The sequence below is a fragment of the Carcharodon carcharias genome, chromosome 18, assembly GCF_017639515.1.
Source record: "Carcharodon carcharias isolate sCarCar2 chromosome 18, sCarCar2.pri, whole genome shotgun sequence".
Taxonomy (NCBI): Eukaryota; Metazoa; Chordata; class Chondrichthyes; order Lamniformes; family Lamnidae; genus Carcharodon; species Carcharodon carcharias.
The window spans coordinates 2130021-2147447 of NC_054484.1; the positions used below are offsets into that span (position 1 = coordinate 2130021).

The 17427-nt window shown below is 44.3% G+C and overlaps 1 protein-coding gene across 1 annotated transcript in view; it reads right to left on the reverse strand.

The window, feature by feature from the left end:
- Positions 1-17427, reverse strand: part of LOC121290902 (ubiquitin-associated and SH3 domain-containing protein A-like) — a 247238-nt gene that overhangs the window by 121527 nt on the left and 108284 nt on the right. The window contains exon 7 of the mRNA XM_041211939.1: positions 1323-1461. Within this exon, the coding sequence (XP_041067873.1) occupies positions 1323-1461 (139 nt within the window). The remainder of the gene's footprint in view (positions 1-1322; positions 1462-17427) is intronic.

The window sequence follows — 17427 nt, forward strand, 5'->3', positions numbered from 1 at the left end:
ACTAGAAAGCAGAGAGTAGGTATAAATGGGTCACTTTTAGGTTGGCAAGTTGTAACTAGTGGGGTGCCACAGGGATCAGTGTTGGGGCCTCAGCGATTTGCAATCTCTATCAATGACTTGGATGAATGTATAGTAGCTAAATTTGCCAATGACGCCAAGATAGGTTGGAAGGTAAGTTGTCAAGGAGAGGCAAAGAGTCTACCAAGGGATATAGATAGGTAAGATGATTGGGCAAAAAAATGGCAGATGGAGCAAAATGTGGGAAAATGTGAACTTGTCCACTTTAGCAGGAAGAATAGAAAAGCAGCATACCATTTAAGTGGAGACAGATTGCAGAATTCTATGGTACAGAGGGACGTGGGTGTCCTGGTACATGAATCATAAAAAAGATAGTTTGCAGGTACAGCAAGTAATTAGGAAAGCCAATGGAATATTGGCATTTATGCAAGGGGAATGAAATATAAAAGTAGGGAAGTTTTACTGTAGCTGTACAAGGTCTTGGTGAGACAATGTCTGGAGTAATGTTTTGGCCTCCTTATTTAAAAAAAGGATATAAGTCCATTAGAAGCGGTTCAGAGAAGGATTCATTCCTGGGATGAAGGGGTTGTCTTATGAAGAAAAGTTGAACAGGTTAGGCCCATACCCATTGAGTTTAGAAGAATGAGAGGGGATCTTATTGAAACATATAAGATCCTGACGGAACTCGACAGAGTGGATACCAGGAGGATGTTTCCTCTTGTTGGGAAGATTAGAACTAGGGGGCACAGTTTAAAAATAAGAGGTCTCCCTTTTAAGGCAGAGTTGAGGAGAATTTCTTTCTCTCAGATAGTCGATAGTACATGGAATTCTCTTTTTAGAAAGCAGTGGAGGTTGGCTATTCAAGGCAGAGTTAGTCACATTTTTGATATACAAGGGAGTCAAGGCTTATGGGGGGGTAGACAGGGAAGTGGAATTGAGACCATAACCAGGGTTAGCCATGACCTTATTTAAAGCGGTGCAGGTTCAAAGGGCCGAATGGCCTACTGCTGCTTCTCAGTCCTATGTTCCTAGGATCCTGGGAAGGATTTCTAATCCCTATGTGAGAGGTTCAGAATTTAAAATCAGATTTTTAAAAAGCCTGAAAATAAAAAGTTGGATATCAGTAAAGTGACCATTAAGTGCCAGGTTATTATAAATGCCAGCACCAACATCTCGAGCTCTGTTTCTAACTGTATTTGTAGCACAAAGATGTTTTTGGTGAAATAAATCCATATTATTTGGTGAAAAAAGTTTACTAAGATCTTTATCTGCTGTACAGGAATTGATTGTGTTTTTATAATTACCTGTGATTCGAGAAGTTTATGAATACTGTTTGTTGCTTGTGGCTGTGAAGACACAAGAATTCCACTTTGTGAAGATGAAAGATTATGTTCATTAACACTCGTGGAGGTTCTCACTATCGTCTGACAAAAAGCATATGTCCTATTAAAAAAATGTGTGAATTAGAATCATAAACCAAAGAACTTCATGTTATAATGAATTAATTTGTCACAAATGTTACAATGATTTTTTTCAATAATCAATAGCACTCCTAATTTCAATGTGATCATATTATATGATCAGAATTACTATTTAAGAAGTCACCTCATATTTATCCTATTGCTATACATTACAACCTGAATGGGAATTAACTTGCTGGTTATAGCCTTAGATATCTAAAAATCCCTGATGTATTTTATATGAGGTAGAGTAGCTGAGTGATCTGAGACACCTGTGCTGTTTCTGGTGCATTATTGCGGGAAGTCTGTGTCAGAAGTATGCAGAGCAGGCATACTGATTTGACACCAGCAGTACTATTTGCGATGTGAACTCTCCAGAGGAGCACCCTCTCTTTAAACTCACACAATTGTATATGTGTTCAGCAGCAGGAAGCAACCCCACCCTCAGCTGCCTGTTATTGATTTAGTCAAAGTGTTTGTTGATTTGTACTGTTATCTGAGGTTAGTGAAATCTACAGGAAGCAGTGTGGGACTTGAAAATCTTGATTCTGATTTCAAGGGCTTTGCTCCCATATGTGGGTACAGTAGTTTCAGTCGTCCTTGCCTGCAAATGACAGGGAGAAAGAGCAGAGATAATACTGAGCAGAACAAGCTGCAGAAAGAAGGAGGAGGAGGGGGAGAAGGACTCACAGCAGAATCACAGAATTGTTACAGCACTGAAGGAGGCCATTTGGTCTGTCATGTCTGTGCCAGCTCTTTGAATGAGTAATTCACCTGGTACTATTCTCCCACCTTCTTCCCATAACCCTGCACATTCTTCCTTTTCAGATAATAATGTAAATTCGTCTTGAATAATTTGATTGAACTTGCCTCCACCATACTATCAGATGGCATATTCCAGATCCTAACCACTCGCTGCTTGAAAAAGTTTCTTCTCATCTCCATTTCTTCTTTTGCAAATTACCGCAAATCTATGCCACCTTGTTCTCAATGCATGCAACAATGGGAACAGTTTCTTTCTATCTACTCTGTTCAGACCCTTCATGATTTTGAACACCTCTAAGAAATCTCCTCTCAACCTCCTCTTCTCCAAGGAAAACAGTCCCAATGTCTTCAATCTATCTACAGAACTGAAGTAGGAGGCCATATCCACCTTGGGTCTTCAGGGACCTATTCTCATACCTCAGCCTCAGCGAGGCACAATGTGTCAAACATCACAGCTTCACCAAGGAGGTCCTCACTGAAATCTGCCACCTATTGGAACCCAAACAGCAGCCTCAAAGCAGGGCAAGGACAGCATTGCCAGTGACTATAATGTGATTGTGGACATGAATTTTTATGTGTTAGGTTTTTTCAAGGCTGGAGCAGATGATATTTACGGTATCTCTGAGTTCTGCTGAAGAAGTGGTGCCACTGAGGCTCTCTATTCAATGAGAGCTGAATACATTTCATATTGGGGCCAGTTAGCTCAGTTGGCTAAAAGCATGTTGCAGAATAGCACCAACAGCATGGATTCAATCCCTGAACTGGCTGATGTATTTCTTGGGGCCTGCCCCCTCACCTTGGTCCCATAGTGATATCGTCACACAATCCATGATCAGCAACCCTCAGTGGACAGCAAAGGGTGAAATAGAGAAACATCTTGTACTGATTATGCACTGCAGCTCTCAAGCTAGACAGATATCTTAGATTTTCCTTACCTCTGGGATCAAATTAAAGCAGCTGAGAAGGTGGAGTCAGCAGCACATACCCTTCTCACAGAATCACAGAATCACAGAACCCTTCCTTCACTATTATCAAATTCCTTAGTGTAGGTATAGCTGTAAAAAGGGTGACCTTTGAAATCACTGTCAAGTTAGAAATGCCCAAACAATGAAGAGTCTACCACTACTACATTTCATTCAGAGAGAAACAGTGAGGAGTGAGTACGTAGCTTCGCCAGGATAGTGGGCTGCAACATGGTGTAGGGTGCCATCAACTGCAGATATGTTGCTCTGCAGATGCTGCAACTACATTTAGAGATGTACAGCAACCAGAAAGAGGTTCAACCCCCTCAAAGTCCAGCTGACATCTGACCATATTCAGCCTGTCATCCCAATATCCTGGCAGCAAACTGGTGCCCTTATGCTATGCCAGTCTGCTGTACCATCAGAGAGAGGCCAGAGAGTGATGACTGATTGATAAGGACTCTCCAATGACTCACACCTCTGGTGTGCAATCTACACATGTGAGCAGCATGTGTATAACAAAAGCCATGCTGCCACACAGAATGTCATCGAGCAGGCCATTCAGGTCCTAAAGGAATGCTCCTTCATAAGAGCACAGGAAATAGGAGCAGAAGTAGGTCATTCGGCCCCTCAGCCCTACTCCATCATTCAATAAGATTTCAATAAAATCATAACTACTATGACTGTGCCTTGAACTCTACTTGCCTGCATTTTGCATCTGTCTTTACCAAGGAAGAAGATGCTACCCAGGCCATGAAATAGAAAGTAATTCAGACACTAGAAGGGTTTAAAATTGATAAGGAGAAGGTATTGGATTTCCTGTCTGTATTTAAAGTTGATAAGGCACCAGGACTGAGTGAGACGTATCCAAGGATGATGAGGTAAATAGAGTGGAAATTGCAGAGGTACTGGTCAGAATTTTCCAGTCTTCCTTAGAATCAGGGGTGGTCCTGGAGGACTGGAGAATTGTAAATGTTACACCCTTGTTCAAAAAAGGGTGTAAAGATTATCCCAGTAACTACAGGCCAGTCGGTTTAACTTCACTGCTAGGGAAGAATCTGGAAACAATAATAAGGGACATAATTAATAGTCACATGGACAAATTAAGGAAAGCCAGCATGGATTTGTTAAGGGTGAATTGTGTTTAACTAACTTGCTGGAGTTTTTCGAAGAGGAACAGAGAGGGTTGATGAGGGCAATGCTGTTGACGTGGTGTATGTGGACTTCCAAAAGGTATTTGATAAATTGCCGCACAACAGACTTGTGAGCAAAATGCACAATCTCTCACTACTCTGAATTCCATTTTTCTGTCCTCCTCACCACTGCATTGATATCTTCCTGCAGTCTATAGCTTTCTTACCCACTCTCAACTATATGGTCAATTTTTGTATTAGCGGCAAACTTCTTAATCATGCCTCCTGCATTTAAGTCTAAATCTTTTATATAAACCATGAAAAGCAAGGGACCCAATACTGAGCCCAGCAAAACCCCACCAGAAACAACCTTCTAGTCACAAAATCAACTTGATCATTACCTTAGCTTCTTGCCACTTGCAAAAGCAAATTGGCAAATTAGGTTAAGGGATAGGCCAATAGAGATGCAGTGGTTAATATTTAAGGCGATATTTCAGAATGCACAGAATAGATACATTCCAACAAATAAGAATAAGCCCAAGGGACGGACACACCATCCTTGGTTAACTAGAAAGGTTAAAGATAGTATCAAATTTAAAGAAAAAGCATATATTGTGCAAAGGTAGGTAGCAGGTCAGATGATTGGACAGAATATAAGGAACATCAAAGAATGACTAAAAGACTAATAAGAAGGGAAAATGAGAGTAAGAAAGAAAACTAGCCAAAAATATAAAAACAGATAGATTTTTTATAAATATTTAATAAAGAAAAGAGTTAACAAAGTGAGCATTGCTTCTATAGAAAGTGAGTCTGGAGAACTGATAATGGAAAACAAAGAGATGGCAGATGAATTGAACAGATATCTTGCATCAGTTTTCACTATAGGGGATACAAGCAAAATCCCAGAAGCAGCTATAAACCAGGAAATTGAAGTGGGGAAGGAAGTTAGGAAAATTACAGTCGCCAGAGAAGTGGTACTGAGTAAATTGTTGGAGCTGTGGGCTGATAAGTGCCCAGGTCCTGATGGACTTCATCCTAGGGTCTTAAAATTAGAGTCTAGCGAGATAGTTGATGCATCGGTTTTAATTTTCCCAAACTCCCTAGATTTGGGGAAGGTCCCATTAGATTTGAAGATAGCAAATGTAACTCAATTATTCAAAAAGGGAGGAAGACAGAAAGTGGGAAACTACAGGCCAGTTAGCTTAACATCTGTCATTGGGAAAATGTTAAAATCTATTATTAAAAAGTTATTGCAGGACATTTGGATAAGTTCAAGGTCATCAGGCAGACTCAACATGGTTTTGTGAAAGGAAAATTGTGTTTAACCAACTTACTGGAGTTCTTTGAGGAAGTAACATGTGCTGTGGATAAAAGGGTGGATGACTATACTTAGATTTCCAGAAGGCATTTGATGAAGTGCCACATCAATGGTTATTGTGGAAAATAAAAGCTCATGGTATAGGGGGTAACATATTGGCATAGATAGAAGATTGGCTGGCTAACATGAAGCAGAGAGTAGGCATAAATGGGTCTTTTTCATTGGCAAGATGTGATGAATGGTGTATCACAGGGATCAGTGCTGGGACCTCAACTGTTTACAATTTATATAAATGACTTGGATGAAGGGATTGAAGAGGTGGTTGCCAAATTTGCTGATGACACAAAGGTATGTAGGAAAGTAAGTTGTGAAGAGGTAAAAAGAGGCTACAAAAAGATATAGATACGTTAAGTGAGTGGGCAAAGATCTGGTAAATGAGTACAATGTAGGAAAATGTGAAATTGTCCATTTTAGCAGGAAGAATAAAAGAAAAGCATATTATCTAAATGATGAGAAACTGTAGAGTTCTGAGGTGCAGAGGGATTTGGGTTTCCTACTGCACGAATCACAAAAGGTTAGTATGCAGGTACAGCAGGTAATTAGAAAATCTATTAGAATGTTATCATTTATTGTGAGGGGAATTGAATACAAAAGTAGGGAGGTTATGCTTCAGTTGTACAGAGCACTAGTGAGGCCATATCTGGAATGCTGTGTACAGTATTGGTCGCCTTATTTAATGAAAGATGTAAATGCGTCGGAAGCAGTTCAGAGAAGGTTTAAAAGCCTAATACCTGGAATGGTTGGGTTGTCTTATGAGCAAAGGTTGGACAGGTTAGGCTTGTATCTGCTGGAGTTTAGAAGTGACTTGATTGAAACACATAAGACCCTGAGGGGTCTTGACAGGGTGTATGTGGAGAGGATGTTTCCTCTTGTGGGGGAATCTAGAACTAGGGGTCGCTTTTAAAACAGAGATGAGGTGAAATTTTTTCACTCAGAGGATCGTGGGTCTTTGGACCTCTCTTCCTGAAAAGGTGGGGGAAAAAGAGTCTATGAATATTTTTAAGGTAGACCTAGGTAGATTCTTGGTAAGCAAGGGGGTGATAGGTTATTGGGGGTAGGTGGGATGCAGATTTCAGGTTACGATCAGATCAGCCATGATCTTATTAAATGGTGGAGCAGGCTCGAGGGGCTGAATGGCCTACTCCTGCTCCTTGTTCGTATGTTCATACAAACCAATTTTGGACCTAACTCGTCACTTTCCCTTTGAGCTTTAATTTTCTGGTCAGTTGTTATGTGGAATCTTGTCAAAAGGTCTTCTATGATTTTATGATTCTAAAATGCATGTAGACTACATCAAGTGTTCTACCCTCATTGAACCTTCTTATCCTCAAAATAACTCAGTCATGGTAGTCAGATACAGCCTTCCCTTAACAAATCCAAGCTTTCTGCCATTGGTTAGCCTGTGTCCTTCTATCTGACCAGTTCTACTGTCTCTCAGAAGTTTTTTCCAATAATTTTCCCACCACCGAGGTTACACTGACTTGTCATCCCTTTCTTCCAATGTTATCAATTCTCCAGTCCCCATGCTGGTCATCATAGAGGATTAGAAAACAGTGTCCCTATCTTGAGAATGCCATTTCCTCACCCTGTAGTCCTATTAAGTGTTACAGGTACACATTTGGGAGGGAGTGGATTTGGGTGTTCTCAACATCGACTCTGAACCCCATGAAGTCTCATGGCATCAGGTCAAACACAGAGGGGGAAGCCCCCTGCTGATTACCACATTCTGCCCTCCCTCAGCTGATGAATCTGTACTCCGCTATGTTGAACACCCCCTGAAAGAAGCAATGAAGGTGGCAAGGGTACAGAATATACTCTGGGTGGGGTATTTGAATGCCTATTACCAAGAGTGGGCTTGATAGTACCACGAGTAACCCAGCTGGCCAAGTCCCAAATGACATATTAGCCAGACTGGGCCTACAGCAAATGGTGTGAGAACCTAGAGGGAAAATAATGACTTGATCTCGTCTACATCAATCTACATTTTAAAAAATTCATTCATGGGATGTGGGCTTTGTTGGCTTTCCCATCCCTAATTGTCCTTGAGAAGGTGGTGGTGAGCTGCTTCTTTGAACCACCACAGTCAATGTGGTGTAGGTAGTGCTGTTAGGGATGGAGTTCCAGGATTTTGACCTAGCAACAGTTAAGGACATGTCTCAGATGCACCTGTCCATGACAGTACTGTGTTGATCGGAGATCACTGCACAGTTCTTGTGGAAACAACATCCTGACTTGGCACTGAGGATACCCTCCTTTGTGTTGTGTGGCATTATCACCATGCTAAATTGGATGGATTTAGAGCAGATCTAGCAGTTCAAAACTGGGCATCCATGAGGCATTGTGGGCCATCAGCAGCAACAGAGTTGTACTCAACCATGATCTGTGATCTCATGGCCCAGCATATCCCTTTTTCTATTATTAGTATTAAGCCAGGGGACTAACTCTGCTTCAATGAAGAGTGCAGGAGAGCATGTCATGAGCAGCACCAGGCATACCTAAAAATAAGGTACCAATGTGGTGAAGTTACAACACAGGACTATTGCATGCTAAACAGCAGAAGCAGCATGTGATAGACAGAGCTAAGTGATCCCACAACCAACAGATCAAATCTAAGCTCTGCAGACCTGCCACATCCAGTCATGAATGGTGGTGGACAATTAAACAACTCACTGGAGAAGGACAATCCACAACTATTCACTTTCTCAAAAATGGGGGAGCCCAGGAGATCAGTGAAAATGACATGGCTGATGCATTTAGAACCTGCTACATTCAGAAGTACCTCGTGAATTATCCATCTTGGCTTCTTCCTGAGGACCCCAGCATCACAGATGCCAGTCTTCAGCTAATTTGATTCATTCCATATATTATCAAGAAATCACTGAAGGCACTAGATACTGCAAAGGCTAAGGGCCATGAAAATATTCTGGCAATAGTCCTGAAGACTTGTGTTCCAGAACTGGCCGCGCACCCCAGCTAAGCTGTTTCAATACAGCCGCAGCATTGGCATCTACCTGGCAATGTGAGAAATTGCCCAGCTAAGTGCTGTTTATGGGAGGCCTTGTGAAGCAGTGGTAGCATCCCTACCTCTGGGCCAGAAGCTCCAGGTTTAAGTCCTCGCCAGAACTTGTTGGCCATGGAAGGTGCATTCATAATGTGGCCAAAAAAGTTGATTATCAACCTGTAAATCCTTCCAAATCCCTATGGCAGGCGCTAAGAGTGGGAGAGTTTCCTGATCAGCCATCTGCAGAAGGGAATGGCAAACCACTGCAGTACCTTGCCAAACATAATCAGGGACCAATCACAGATGTCTATGGCCAGCAATGCCCTTTCAGGACATGGTACCTGAAGAGAGAGAGAGGACAATGTCCTGTTCACAAAAAAAACAGAACAAATCCGATCAATCTATTCTCAATTATCAGCAAAATGATGGAAAGTTTCATAAACGGTGCTAGCAAATGACACTTACTCAGCAATAACCTGCTCACTGATACGTAGTTTTAGTTCTGCCAGGGCCACTCAGCTCCTCACCTCATTACAGCCTTGGCTCAAACATGGACAAAAGAGCTGAACTCCTGAGGTGAGGTGAGAGTGACTGCCCTTGACATCAAGGCCGCATTTAACTGTGTGGCATCAAGCAGCCCTAGTAAAACTGGAGTCAATGGAAATCAGGGAAAGCTCTCCACTGGTTGGAGTCATACCTAGCACAAAGGAAGATGTTTATGGTTGTTGGAGGCCATTCATCTCAGCTCCAGGACATCACTGCAGGAGTTCCTCAGGGTACTGTCCTCGGCACAACCATCTTCAGCTACTTCATCAATGACCTTCCTTCCATCATAAAGTCAGAAGTGGGGATGATTGTTCAGTGTCATTTGCAATTCTTCAGATACTGAAGCAGTCATGTCCACATGCAGCAAGTCCTGGACAACATTCAGGCTTGGGATAAAAAATGGCAAGTATATTCACACCACACAAGTCCCAAACAATGACAATCTCCAACAAGAGAGAGCCTAACCATCTCTCCTTGACATTCAACGGCATTACCATCACTGAATTCCCCACTATCAACAAACCGGGGGGGGGTGGGGGGGTTACCATTGACCAGAAACTGAACTGGACCAGCCATATAAATACTGTGTCTACAAGAGCAAGTTGGAGGCTGGGAATTCTCATCAAGTAACTCACTTCCTGACTCCCCAAACCCTGTCCACCATCTACAAGGCCCTTGCCTGGAGGATTGCAGCTCCAACAGCACTCAAGAAGTTCGATACCATGTCAGATAAGCAGCCTGATAATTTAGCAGGAAATCTGCAGCCTCCATCATCTAGAAGGACAAGGGCAGCAGATAGATGGGAACACCACCACCTAGAAGTTTCCCTCCAAGTCACTCACCATCCTGACTTAGAAATATATTGCTGTTCCTTCACAGTCACTGGGTCAAAATCCTTGAACTCCCTTCCTAACAGCACTGTGGGTGTACCTACATCACATGGACTGCAGCGGTTCAAGAAGGCAGCTCACCACCACCTTCTTAAGGGCAAGGATGGGTAATATATACTGGCCCCTGCCAGAAATGTTCATATCCCATGGATGAATATAAAAAAAAGTGACTGCAGCATGACTAGTGGAAGACTGCTGACCTTCCGTTGGAGAGACGACAAATGATGTCACAGGATGACCTTGAGTAGCTCAGGGCTAAGAAGGCCCCGTCTCGAACTGCACCATCTCAGCATGGGAGGCAACAGTCTGGGCTGGCTGAGATGCAACAGCCAAGGGCACTGATGGAATAGCAGTGCAGGGAGGACTAACACTGTCATCCTGAGATAGGACAGCAGGTTCGAGTTCCACTGGGACACTGCTACTTCCAAGGGGCAGCACATCAGCAATCCTAGTAACCTCTGAAGGACACATGCTGGATTGATGTGAAAAGCTGCATGTCCCTTTGAGCTCTGAGATCTGCAGCCATGATTTTATTTCTCACTACCTCTGGCACTGGGCAGGGCGCATCTCTGAGAAAACCATAACTCCCTTCACTGACACTGTTAGAAATGTGGAGAAACCACTGAGCAGAGCAGAGGCCTGTATAACCTGTGGTGAAACCACTGAGCAGAGCAGAGGCCTGTATAACCTATGGAGAAACCACTGAGCAGAGCAGAGGCCTGTATAACCTGTGGTGAATACACATTTCCTGCTTTACCTTATGTGGCATGACAAAGAGCTCACCTAACATGTTTCAGCTTAATAAATTCTTCTTTATGTGTCACCTAACAGGCAAACCTATTTATTAATAACAAGCAACATGTTTCAGCTTAATAAATTCTTCTTTATGTGTCACCTAACAGGCAAACCTATTTATTAATACCAAGCAACATGTTTCAGCTTAATAAATTCTTCTTTATGTGTCACCTAACAGGCAAACCTATTTATTAATACCAAGCAACATGTTTCAGCTTAATAAATTCTTCTTTATGTGTCAAGATATTATCTTATTATTTGAGTAGCTCAATTAAATTGCAGAAATGTAGCAGCATAGAATGCTCCAAGCACCAGCCTCTGAACTCAGGGTATCCTTGTTAATGTTGCAAATGTTGTGACAATTGAGTGCATGCTCTGGTTGTGATTAAGAGCAGTGATACTAATTGAGGAAAGGTTAGGGTACAGATATAAGAACCAATTTCCACTATGTGGCAGGGAAAAGTAGTCTGAACTTCTGTTATACTGAGTTTTGTGAATAACCCCATGTTGAAGACAGACCATCTCCGTCCTTTGCCAAATGGATGTTCACTAAATTAACAATCCTTGCCCATTGTTTGAACGAGACCAAGAGGTGTTCCAATGACATCTTGGCTCAATGGTAATGATCTTATCTGAGTTAGAAAGTTATAAATTCAAATATACTCTTGGCCCTCAACACATACTTCAGAGGCATACTCTGTGTCAGCAACAATCCCACATGAAAATATGCGACAGGAGGAGAGTTAATTTCATTAGGCTGAAAAGTGATCTGACCCAGGTTGCATGGAAAAAAGCAATGAGCAGGGGAAGACCTTTATAGAGGAGTTAATTTGGATACAGCCCCCTGTTGTTCCCTGCTGTTTATATTCCCGTTCCTGGTCTCTCTCTTCCCTGTCCTGATTATATCCCTGCTCCTGGTCTCGCTCTTCCCCGTGCTGTTTATATTCCCGTTCCTGGTCTTGCTCTTTCCTGTGCTGCTTATATCCCCACTCCTGGTCTCTCTCTTCCCTGTGCTGATTATATCCCCGCTCCTGGTCTCTCTCTTCCCTGTGCTGATTATATCCCCGCTCCTGGTCTCGCTCTTCCCCGTGCTGTTTATATCCCCGTTCCTGGTCTCTCTCTTCCCTGTGCTGTTTATATTCCCGTTCCTGGTCTTGCTCTTTCCTGTGCTGCTTATATCCCCACTCCTGGTCTCTCTCTTCCCTGTGCTGATTATATCTCTGCTCCTGGTCTCTCTCTTCCCCGTGCTGTTTATATCCCCGTTCCTGGTCTCTCTCTTTCCTGTGCTGTTTATATCCCCGCTCCTGGTCTCTCTCTTCCCCGTGCTGTTTATATCCCCATTCCTGGTCTCTCTCTTTCCTGTGCTGTTTATATCCCCGCTCCTGGTCTCTCTCTTCCCCGTGCTGTTTATATCCCCGCTCCTGGCCTCGCTCTTTCCCGTGCTGTTTATATCCCCACTCCTGGTCTTGCTCTTTCCCATGCTGATTATATCCCTGCTCCTGGTCTCGCTCTTTCCCATGCTGTTTATATCCCCGCTCCTGGTCTCTCTCTTTCCTGTGCTGTTTATATCCCCGCTCCTGATGTTGCTCTTTCCCATGCTGATTATATCCCCGCCCCTGGTCTCGCTCTTTCCTGTGCTGCTTATATCCCCACTCCTGGTCTCTCTCTTTCCTGTGCTGTTTATATCCCCGCTCCTGGTCTCGCTCTTTCCCGTGCTGTTTATATCCCCACTCCTGGTCTCTCTCTTTCCTGTGCTGATTATATCCCCGCTCCTGGTCTCGCTATTCCCCATGCAGTTATATCCTATTCATGGTCTCGCTCTTTCCCGTGCTGTTATATCCCATTCCAGGTCTGGCGCTTTCCCGTGCTGTTATATCTCATTCCTGGTCTCACTCTTTCCCTTGCTGTTATATCCCATTCCTGGTCTTGCTCTTTCCAGTGCTGTTATATTCCATTCCTGGTCTTGTTCTTTCCCATGCTGTTATATCCCATTCCTGGTCTCGTTCTTTCCCGTGCTGTAATATCCCATTCCTGGTCTTGCTCTTTCCAGTGCTGTTATATCCCATTCCTGGTCTCGTTCTTTCCCGTACTGTTATATCCCATTCCTGGTCTTGCTCTTTCCTGTGCTGTTATATCCTATTCCTGGTCTCGTTCTTTCCCATGCTGTTATATCCCATTCCTGGTCTCACTCTTTCCCATGCTGTTATTTCCATTCATGGTCTCGCTCTTTTCCGTGCTGTTATATCCCATTCCTGGTCTTGCTCTTTCCCGTACTGTTATATTCCATTCCTGGTCTTGCTCTTTCCCGTACTATTATATTCCAATCCTGGTCTTGCTCTTCCCCATGCTGTTATTTCCATTCCTGGTCTTGCTCTTTCCCGTGCTGTTATACCCCATTCCTGGTCTCGTTCTTTCCCATGCTATTATATCCCATTCCTGGTCTTGCTCTTTCCCGTGCTGTTATACCCCATTCCTGGTCTCGTTCTTTCCCGTGCTGTTATATCCCATTCCTGGTCTTGCTCTTTCCCGTGCTGTTATACCCCATTCCTGGTCTAGTTCTTTCCCGTGCTGTTATATCCCATTCCTGGTCTTGCTCTGTCCCATGCTGTTATATCCCATTCCTGGTCTCACTCCTTCCCGTTCTGTTATATCCCATTCCTGATCTCTCTCCTTCCCGTGCTGTTATACCCCATTCCTGGTCTCGTTCTTTCCGATGCTATTATATCCCATTCCTGGTCGCGCTCTTTCCCGTGCTGTCATATCACATTCCTGGTCTTGCTCTTCCCCATGCTGTTATATCCCATTCCTGGTCTCGCTCTTTCCCGTGCTGTTATATCCCATTCCTGGTCTCATTCTTTCCCATGCTATTATATCCCATTCCTGGTCTCGTTCTTTCCTACGCTATTATATCCCATTCCTGGTCTGGCTCTTCCCCATGCTGATATCCCATTCCTGGTCTTGCTCTTTCCCGTGCTGTTATATCCCATTCCTGGTCTCGTTCTTTCCCGTGCTGTTATATCCCATTCCTGGTCTTGCTCTTTCCCGTGCTGTTATATCCCATTCCTGGTCTCGTTCTTTCCCGTGCTGTTATATCCCATTCCTGGTCTGGCTCCTTCCCGTGCTGTTATATCCCATTCCTGGTCTTGCTCCTTCCCATGCTGTTATATCCCATTCCTGGTCTTGCTCCTTCCCGTGCTGTTATATCCCATTCCTGGTCTTGCTCTTCCCCATGCTGTTATATCCCATTCCTGGTCTTGCTCTTCCCCGTGCTGTTATATCCCATTCCTGGTCTCGTTCTTTCCCATGCTGTTATATCCCATTCCTGGTCTCGTTCTTTCCCGTGCTGTTATATCCCATTCCTGGTCTCGTTCTTTCCCATGCTGTTATATCCCATTCCTGGTCTCGTTCTTTCCCATGCTGTTATATCCCATTCCTGGTCTCGTTCTTTCCCATGCTAATATATACCATTCTGGTCTTGCTCGTTCCCGTGCTGTTATATCCCATTCCTGGTCTCGCTCCTTCCCGTTCTGTTTATATCCCATTCCTGGTCTTGCTCTTCCCCATGCTGTTATATCCCATTCCTGGTCTTGCTCTTTCCCATGCTGTTATATCCCATTCCTGGTCTCGTTCTTTCCCATGCTGTTATATCTCATTCCTGGTCTCACTCTTTCCCTTGCTGTTATATCCCATTCCTGGTCTTGCTCTTTCCAGTGCTGTTATATTCCATTCCTGGTCTCGTTCTTTCCCATGCTGTTATATCCCATTCCTGGTCTTGCTCTTTCCAGTGCTGTTATATCCCATTCCTGGTCTTGCTCTTTCCCGTGCTGTTATATCCCATTCCTGGTCTTGCTCTTCCCCATGCTGTTATATCCCATTCCTGGTCTCGCTCTTTTCCGTGCTGTTATATCCCATTCCTGGTCTCGTTCTTTCCCGTGCTGTTATATCCCATTCCTGGTCTTGCTCTGTCCCATGCTGTTATATCCCATTCCTGGTCTTGCTCTGTCCCATGCTGTTATATCCCATTCCTGGTCTCGCTCCTTCCCGTGCTGTTATACCCCATTCCTGGTCTCGTTCTTTCCGATGCTATTATATCCCATTCCTGGTCGCGCTCTTTCCCGTGCTGTCATATCACATTCCTGGTCTTGCTCTTCCCCATGCTGTTATATCCCATTCCTGGTCTCGTTCTTTCCTACGCTATTATATCCCATTCCTGGTCTGGCTCTTCCCCATGCTGATATCCCATTCCTGGTCTTGCTCTTTCCCGTGCTGTTATATCCCATTCCTGGTCTCGTTCTTTCCCGTGCTGTTATATCCCATTCCTGGTCTTGCTCTTTCCCGTGCTGTTATATCCCATTCCTGGTCTCGTTCTTTCCCGTGCTGTTATATCCCATTCCTGGTCTGGCTCCTTCCCGTGCTGTTATATCCCATTCCTGGTCTTGCTCCTTCCCATGCTGTTATATCCCATTCCTGGTCTTGCTCCTTCCCGTGCTGTTATATCCCATTCCTGGTCTTGCTCTTCCCCATGCTGTTATATCCCATTCCTGGTCTTGCTCTTCCCCGTGCTGTTATATCCCATTCCTGGTCTCGTTCTTTCCCATGCTGTTATATCCCATTCCTGGTCTCGTTCTTTCCCGTGCTGTTATATCCCATTCCTGGTCTCGTTCTTTCCCATGCTGTTATATCCCATTCCTGGTCTCGTTCTTTCCCATGCTGTTATATCCCATTCCTGGTCTCGTTCTTTCCCATGCTAATATATACCATTCTGGTCTTGCTCGTTCCCGTGCTGTTATATCCCATTCCTGGTCTCGCTCCTTCCCGTTCTGTTTATATCCCATTCCTGGTCTTGCTCTTCCCCATGCTGTTATATCCCATTCCTGGTCTTGCTCTTTCCCATGCTGTTATATCCCATTCCTGGTCTCGTTCTTTCCCATGCTGTTATATCTCATTCCTGGTCTCACTCTTTCCCTTGCTGTTATATCCCATTCCTGGTCTTGCTCTTTCCAGTGCTGTTATATTCCATTCCTGGTCTCGTTCTTTCCCATGCTGTTATATCCCATTCCTGGTCTTGCTCTTTCCAGTGCTGTTATATCCCATTCCTGGTCTTGCTCTTTCCCGTGCTGTTATATCCCATTCCTGGTCTTGCTCTTCCCCATGCTGTTATATCCCATTCCTGGTCTCGCTCTTTTCCGTGCTGTTATATCCCATTCCTGGTCTCGTTCTTTCCCGTGCTGTTATATCCCATTCCTGGTCTTGCTCTGTCCCATGCTGTTATATCCCATTCCTGGTCTTGCTCTGTCCCATGCTGTTATATCCCATTCCTGGTCTCGCTCCTTCCCGTTCTGTTATATCCCATTCCTGGTCTCGCTCTTTCCCGTGCTGTTATATCCCATTCCTGGTCCCGCTCTTTCCCGTGCTGTTATATCCCATTCCTGGTCTCATTCTTTCCCATGCTATTATATCCCATTCCTGGTCTCGTTCTTTCCCACGCTATTATATCCCATTCCTGGTCTGGCTCTTCCCCGTGCTGTTATATCCCATTCCTGGTCTCGTTCTTTCCCGCGCTGTTATGTCCCACTCCTGGTCTCGCTCTTCCCCATGCTGTTATATCCCATTCCTGGTCTCGTTCTTTCCCTTGCTGTTATATCCCATTCCTGGTCTTGCTCTTTCCCGTGCTGTTATATCCCATTCCTGGTCTCGTTCTTTCCCGTGCTGTTATATCCCATTCCTGGTCTGGCTCCTTCCCGTGCTGTTATATCCCATTCCTGGTCTTGCTCCTTCCCGTGCTGTTATATCCCATTCCTGGTCTTGCTCCTTCCCGTGCTGTTATATCCCATTCCTGGTCTTGCTCTTCCCCATGCTGTTATATCCCATTCCTGGTCTTGCTCTTCCCCATGCTGTTATATCCCATTCCTGGTCTCGTTCTTTCCCGTGCTGTTATATCCCATTCCTGGTCTCGTTCTTTCCCGTGCTGTTATATCCCATTCCTGGTCTCTTTCTTTCCCATGCTAATATATACCATTCTGGTCTTGCTCGTTCCCGTGCTGTTATATCCCATTCCTGGTCTCGCTCCTTCCCGTTCTGTTTATATCCCATTCCTGGTCTTGCTCTTCCCCATGCTGTTATATCCCATTCCTGGTCTTGCTCTTTCCCATGCTGTTATATCCCATTCCTGGTCTCGTTCTTTCCCGTGCTGTTATATCCCATTCCTGGTCTCGTTCTTTCCCTTGCTGTTATATCCCATTCCTGGTCTCGTTCTTTCCCGTGCTGTTATATCCCATTCCTGGTCTTGCTCTTCCCTGTGCTGTTATATCCCATTCCTGGTCTCGTTCTTTCCAGTGCTGTTATATCCCATTCCTGGTTTCGTTCTTTCCCGTGCTGTTATATCCCATTCCTGGTCTCGCTTCTTCCCGTTCTGTTTATATCCCACCTCTGGGATGGAATTTTTCGCTCGGTGTGCAGGCACTGGCCCAACATGCTGG